The following is a 7,306-nucleotide window of genomic DNA, read 5'->3' on the forward strand; positions in this document are numbered from 1 at the left end:
ATTATGTGTTTATTTTAGCACAAATGTTAAAGCTTGATATAACAGGTGGCCTCTTCAAGGAAGCTCTGTAGCTAAAGATATGGAAATATATATTTGAAGGTTTTTATTCTCTCTGTCCTTCTCAGTGATGTTTCTCACAAAGAGCATTTCCATACTGCTCCAGAATTTGCATCTCCCTTATGAAGTTATTTAATAGAAGCAAAATGGGTAGACTTTTTTTGGCAGAAGAGTAGGGGCATGTTTTTGTAGCATGCAAGCAGTGCTCTGCCTCTAGAGGTATAAAGATAATTGGAAGTAGACTGTGCCAGCAGAGGATATTCTGTTCAGCCTCTCTGACTGAATTGTAGACATAATCTCTAAATTATTTACTTAGTCAAAAACCACAATATTAGACTGAGCATGGCTCTTGTGTTACAGGAGTCCAATTCAAAAGTTCCTGAATCACTAAATAAGAGATTTTCCTGAATTTTTTATTAGCTTTGTGAATAGCGTCTAGCTGTAAGTTGGGCATACAGCTCAATGAAATGGAATGTTGTGATGGAACATTGTTCAAAGTAAATGCAGTTTCTCTGAAAGTGCTTTAGCTGACTGTCCTGATAAAAATGTGCTTAATACAGAACAGTCCTCTACTTTTTCCAGATTATACACAGTCTCTATAATGCCTTCTGTGGCTTCTGCAGAGAGGACTACGGAGGCATTGGATTGGAATTTTTTCTCTAAGTCCTCTTTTTTCAGAGGTTTCCTCCAGTGCCCATAGAATGTATTGCAGCAGTCGCTGAACGTGTGGCCATCCTGAAGTGTAACGCTCATTTCACAGTAAAGATTCTCAAAGCTGGGCTTGTTATCAGAAGGATGCTCCAGGTGCGTTTTGCAGAGAAGCTCCCGTAAGGCTGGTCTATGAATGTTCTTGCTGTCAAAGGACTGAACTGACATGCTGCCATCCAGCAAAGCAGAGCATGCAACAAACTGGAAGGAGTGTCGAGCTTCGTGTTCTGAATCAGGGGTGGGTCTGTTCACGTATCTGACCTCTGGGACCTTGACAATGACCTTCTCAATTTTGTCAAGAGGGAGCAAGTTGTTATTGTGCTCTATGAGCTTCCTCCTAACAGAAGTTGCTGCATCAGCCACCCAGTGTGTTCCAAGGTGAGCAGGAAAGCGTTTGATGGCAACGTCTTGGTGGTCCAACAGCCAGGAATATGACTGCAAGGTTGGCAGGGTCTGCGGGCTGTAATCTGTATAAAAGGCACCCATCCCTGACTCCATGTCCAAGATCTGTCCACTTCCTTGAACACCCAGTGATGCTAAGCAAGCTGCTTCCAGTCCGTGTTTTGCTGCATTACCAATGTGGAGTGGCTTTGTTTGGGTTGCTGCATTAGCCAGTGGGGCGCCTGCATAGGAGGCAGCTATAGCCAAGGCATTTTTGCATTTCAGCTGGTCAAGAGCTAGCAGTTTAGCACAGGCTGCTGCACTCCCCATTGTACCAACCACAGTTGGTGGGTGAAACCTGAGAAAACAAAATCTCTTTCATTACTATATTTCATAAAGTCACATGAAGTCACTGTATACACAAACTCTAATTTCCTTTCACTACAGTGAAAGTTGAGTTGGACCATAAATGAAACACTGAATATTCAAAAGTTAGTACCTAAGGGCCATCTTAGTGGAAAAAGTTGCCCCCTTTCCCTAGAAGGAGGTTAAACTGAAGCAGCATCACTTAGAACAGGTCCTCAGAAAACAGCTGAGATGTAGAACTGCTCTTAGTTAAGGCATACTGAACAGAGTAATAGGAAAAGAGTCCAGATCCTCTATAAAGTATATATACTGGGGAATGCAAGTTCTTTTATTCTGAACCAGTTTTGCAAAAGTGGTAGAAGAAAAACACAGAAAACAGCAAGAAGACTGAGTCTGTCCTGCACTGCAGGGCTTTTCTTCTGAGCACACCCTGTCTTTTCGGACTTTGCTTTGAGACCAGCTCCAGTGAATCCATACTACTGTGAGCTACTGCTTGTGAGTACAAGCTTGTGAGTACAAGCTACTGCTTGCAAATGATACAGATTAGGTGTATTTGTGAGAGTCTGAGACCTGTGTTGTTAAACCTTTTCCCTTTCGCTGATATTTTTCATTAATGATCCACAAAGCCTCCTCGTAGATGGATCAACGCTCTCAAAAAAATCTATTAGCTAAGCAGTAAATAGGCAAGAAAGTGTATGCATGTTTAAGACTTGCTTAAACCTTTACTAAATTTCTGGACAAATATCATAGCAAATACGATTAACTGTGCCATTTGTATTTTTACTGGCATTTATTTAAGTATATTAACCCTGAAAAAACTTGCACATAGTTTACTGCTTGACGTATTTTATGTACCTTTTTGGAATGTTCCTGGCTTCGCTGGAAAAGCGTAGCAACCTGCCTTGCACTTCAATTCCCACGTTGAAAGCTAAGAGCAGATCGAGGCCAGAGATCTTTTTCTTCTGAGAAAAGGCCTCTGAGAGTGCAATCACAGCAGGAAGCACAGCCCCAGAAGGGTGTGTGGCCGGATGCCATGTGTCATCAAAATCCATTGAGTGCACCTAATGTAAAGAGAAACTTTGATTTGTCATCAGAAATCAACTATTTGCCTTGGCAAGACCAGATCAGTCAAATGAAAATTCTGTAATTGGTATAAAAATATTGAAGGACTTGATTTTGCTTAAAAAAGTAAAACTTTTTTTGAAAAGTCATTCTTCTAAGCACTTTACTCCGAACATGGGTTGGTGAGAAGTAGAAATGCAATATAAATCTTGCACTAAAGGGGCATAATTCTGATCCTAGCTGCACTAGTCTAAAATCAGTATGACACTGATACTTCTTTCCTACAATAGACTTTTGTTGCTGTAACTAGACTGATATAATTAAACCAGCAATTCTAGAGCCACCATGTGAATAAAGATATATCTATTTTCACTTCCCCAAAACAATATCTAAGTATAATGAAGTTACTTCCCCTGTGATGCAACTAATGCTGACATTAGGGCCCATACTAGTAAAATTATAGTAGTAAAAGTCTATACTTCTAACTGAAAGTTTTATTGGAATAATTTTTCTGGTGCAGACCAGCAGCATGACAACAGACACAAGCCTGCAAACGCTCATCAGACTTTAACCTGAATTTTCAGCACTGCACAACAGATCTGTTCCTTGAGCCACCAGATGCACTAAGGTTGCTGGGAGCAGGAGCAAGCTATAGTCTTAAAACTGGGATGAGCTGCTTAGCCCGTAAGGCTATCTGGAGAGGGCCCCTCTTCCCTACACCCATAGTCCAGCTGCTTTGGAAGTCTTCAGGCATTCCCAGCATGGCATATTGCTGCTCTTTTGATAGCAGACTGTTCCCTGCAGTTTAGAAAAGTATTGTTCTTGTTCGGAGTCTGCCAGAAAACCCCAAATGTCCGAAGTAATTACAAGTATCAGGAACAGCATTTTTAACAAAACCATGCCTCAAAACTAGAACTGACTTTCATGCCTAGTCACACGTGTCTTGTTTCATAGCTCTACCTGCAAGAAAGGTTGTAATGCTCCCCGGCACTCAGCTCTTGCCCTGTAATGCTGAGAATACACAATTCTGTCATACTCAGGATCAGGCTGCTGAGGAGTTTGGTTCTGAACAGACAGAAGAAAACTCAGTGCCCACCTTGAAGATCATACTAATTTAGACAGGCTTAACATATCATTTCCTTGGATGGTTGCCTTCCCTAGTTTTGTATAATTACCAAATTTGTCTATGCCACCTCTGGCATATCCATTGATTTAATTTGGTTTCAGACTAGATCCGAATTTAGGCAAAATTCTGGGCAGTCAGTTACTGCTTTACTGATAAAGTATGTATCCAAAATGTCTAATTGGCTTTTGCAAACAGCATGACTGAAAATTAAACAGTTTTGTGATATATTAGTGACAGTACATATGTATATGCACATGTGTATTTGTGTTTTTCAGTAACTATACTTGGTCAGCTGAGATGAAATCTGAATCCTGCTGAAATCAGTGCGAGCTAGATTATCTCTTTGCTGTAATGTTGCTAGATTATCTCTTGGATGTAACAAGGTTGTAACAAACTGTAGAGTCTTGCACCTTGAAAACAGCCCCAAATCTCAAATTAGTGGTAAGGAATGCTGTTGACTTAGATTGGGTATGTATTATCTCATGCTTTGAACTTGGTCTCACTGGAAGAAGGTTGAACTACACTTGAGAGAATGGTGTAGGAATATTTTGTGGTAGATCTCAGGTATAACAATAAAGTAAACTAAGATTTTAGGAGCTTTCTGTTCTCTCTATAAGGAAGATGGAATCAATTAGTGTGATTTAAGAGCAAATAAAGGAGAGTCGCTTACAGCCACTCCATTCACAAAAGCTGCATACAGAGGAGGAAGTCGGAAATCCAGGTGGCCCCATGTGGTACTGGATAAATCTGAGCTGTAGATCTGGAACAAATTGACATCAATTAACTCAAAATCCTGAACTGAAGGATAAATGTATACTGTATCTCTGATGTAACTGAGGTCAGACCATACCCCTTTGGAACCCAGCTACTCCCATTCATAGGAAATGAAAAAATCAATATATTATTTTATCAGAAAGTATGAAAAGAAACTCTTTTTCCTGAGGACTTATGTCAAGAGCCTAAACAGATCACAGGGAGCAGACCAGCACAATGCGCATGACCATTCAGCACCTTCACAACACCTCTGACCATTGGTGTCCCTTCTAAAAGTTCATCAGCAATTCCCTTAGGACTGTCATCATCTTACTTGGGAAGGTCTCCAGTTAAGGGTTCTGTTTCTTCCAGTTTTAGTAGACCCTGGATAAACTATATACAGCCTCTTGATGTTTGCATCCCCATACTCTAAAGGGCACCCTTCCTTTCCTTTTGCTGTGCAGGCCTTTTTGCCAATGAGGAGATCTTCAGGAAATTCAATACAAGTGCATAAACTACCATAGTTTGGGAAGGGGGAGATCCCAGTTCAAAGAGACTTCTTGACACACAGTTCTGGCGCTCGAGTCCAACTAGCCAGTTATTACAAAGAAAACAACGGCCTAAACTCCTCACTGATGCACTCTTAAATTGGAAAGACTTCTATTCAGGGTCAAATATTCCTCTTGTTGAAGTAGAATGAGACTGGAGGAGAAACATGACTTGGACAATAATTATGTTTATGGACTGTAAATAACCCAGTATTAACTTTCCATATATTTAACAGTCTCTTATTTTTAAAGTCTAGTGTTAAGCAATGTTTGCTTTGCCAATGCTTTTCATAAAATCTTGTATGTGAAAGACAGAAAGGGATTCTTAGTTAACTGTGTTCTACTTTTAGTGGAGAGTCTTAGCGTAGTTTGCTGTATAGACTTTTACTCATTCGCAGTTTAAGTAACTCAAGCAATGATGTTCCCCTCTCCCCCATGGGTACAGCACTCTTTCTCTCTCCTCCTCCATCATCAGAAGAATCTCACCATGAAAACATTCTCCCTGGTAGCCCAAACTTCTGTTGGCTTTTCATATAGCTAAACCTGAGGGTATACTACGAATACCAAACATCTTACTTTGCTGTACTGTATCACTTTGTGGTAGATCTCAGTGCCACTACCCAGAAGCCCGACTCCAAGAGTATCCAGAATCATTCGCTTGCTTCTCTGAATGACTTGGTCTGTCAAATGGTTTGCGTTCAAACCATGAATCACATTGGCAAAATTTCCTGTAATTGTCTGTGAGAAAAAAAAGATATTTAGCTTTCCCTTCCTTTAAAGAAAATATTAAAAAATACAACCTATTTTTTCCTTTTTTTTTGTATTCAGGCTTGGATTATTTCTTAGCATGCTGGTCATTTCTGTTGTCCTGTCCTTACTTATAAGAACTGCATCAGCAAATGAATTGCATCACCAAAACGGATGTTTGAATTGTTCTCCTTTTTTTTCCCAGAAATGGCACAGTGTTACTTATGTTTTGTTTTTCTCTCACCTGTCTCCTTCTTATCTGTTCTCTATTTCTGTTGCTTCCTCCTTGACTTGAGTCTTTAAGATGCAGACAATGTAACTTGGCAAGTTGTATAAAAGAACAGGATCAAAAAGCACCTGGCTTTCAAAAGCACCTTTTTATTGCTATTGAAATCCGTGGGAATTTGGCATTTCAGGCCAATGAAGCCATTGTCACTCAGGGAGGCAAGAATTCATCTCTATGAGTAGCAGAATAACTATCCCAAGTCTCACTGAGCTGGAGCTCACTGGGAGATGGAAGTTGGCAGCTCTACCTCTTCCCAGCAGCTTCTGGCTCACAGCGCCCACTGAATTCACATGGCTGGAATTCTAGCTTTTCTCCAAGACAAGGTCTCTCCTCTCTGAAAAGCAGTGGCTCCTTGTTACTGGCTCCTGCTGATCTGGGAATTATATTTCTCATTTTTTTGCTTTCCCACTGAGCATTGATACATTATGCAAACTCAGCATGCTTCACCTTGACTGGAGCTGTTAGCAGCTACTAATACTCATATTAGAAACTAATCTAAAACTTCCCTCCTCTGATAGTTATAAACTTTCTTCTGTAGATAGGCATACATTATTTACAATAAGTCTACACATACACTTGCTTTTCTGTGCTGGCATTGCTGTAATAGCTCTTCCCTTTCTTTGGAAATTGTCTCTTCCATTTCTCCTCTTCTTTCCCTGCCCATTACTCCCCTGCATATATCCAAAGAGTGACAATATTTCCTTTATTTTGCTAGGTTAAGTAAGCCAAACTGTGCCACTGTTTTTAGAATACAGGTTCTTCATCCCCCTTGACTATACCAGTAGCTTTTCACTGCATTGTTTCAGTTGGATTTATTTTTTCTAGCAATGGTGACTGAACTGTACTCATTATTTCAGGTAAGTTCTCACTGAGCTTTGTAGTGAAGCATCAAGACAGTTTTGAGGAACACAAGGCATTTAAAGCAGATGAATTACATATCCCATAGTGTGCTGCACACCTACAAAACATGCACAATGAAGTTACAAAAGCTTATACTGTAAATACATCTTAAAGTGCGAAGAATAAGACAATACCTTTGCCCACATCTTGGATGGATGGTGAGTGGTCCCAGAGAGAAGCAACAAATGACTGGCAACCAGGCAACAGTGAAACAGTCTTTTCACTATTTTTATATGTGTTTGTGTGAGGTGGGGGCAAAGGACACATTAGGACCGACCTATTGCTCATCTTGTCCTGCCCACTTCCTCCTCTGCTTGGAAATGTTTCTTTTTCAACATTTGCAAATTTCTTGCTGACACATGTGTGATAGGA

The 7,306-nt window shown here is 40.3% G+C and overlaps 1 protein-coding gene across 1 annotated transcript; it reads right to left on the bottom strand.

Annotated features, from left to right (window-relative positions):
- Positions 1–549: 549 nt before the first annotated feature.
- On the bottom strand, positions 550–7,080 carry ACOD1 (aconitate decarboxylase 1). The gene is made up of 5 exons (XM_062576047.1): positions 7,069–7,080; positions 5,578–5,739; positions 4,371–4,460; positions 2,368–2,573; positions 550–1,504 (listed from the first exon to the last, which is right to left on the bottom strand). The coding sequence occupies exons 1-5, from the start codon at positions 7,078–7,080 to the stop codon at positions 550–552; spliced, it is 1,425 nt and encodes a 474-aa protein (XP_062432031.1).
- Between the last annotated feature and the right edge of the window lie 226 nt (positions 7,081–7,306).

The sequence above is a fragment of the Rhea pennata genome, chromosome 1, assembly GCF_028389875.1.
Source record: "Rhea pennata isolate bPtePen1 chromosome 1, bPtePen1.pri, whole genome shotgun sequence".
Taxonomy (NCBI): Eukaryota; Metazoa; Chordata; class Aves; order Rheiformes; family Rheidae; genus Rhea; species Rhea pennata.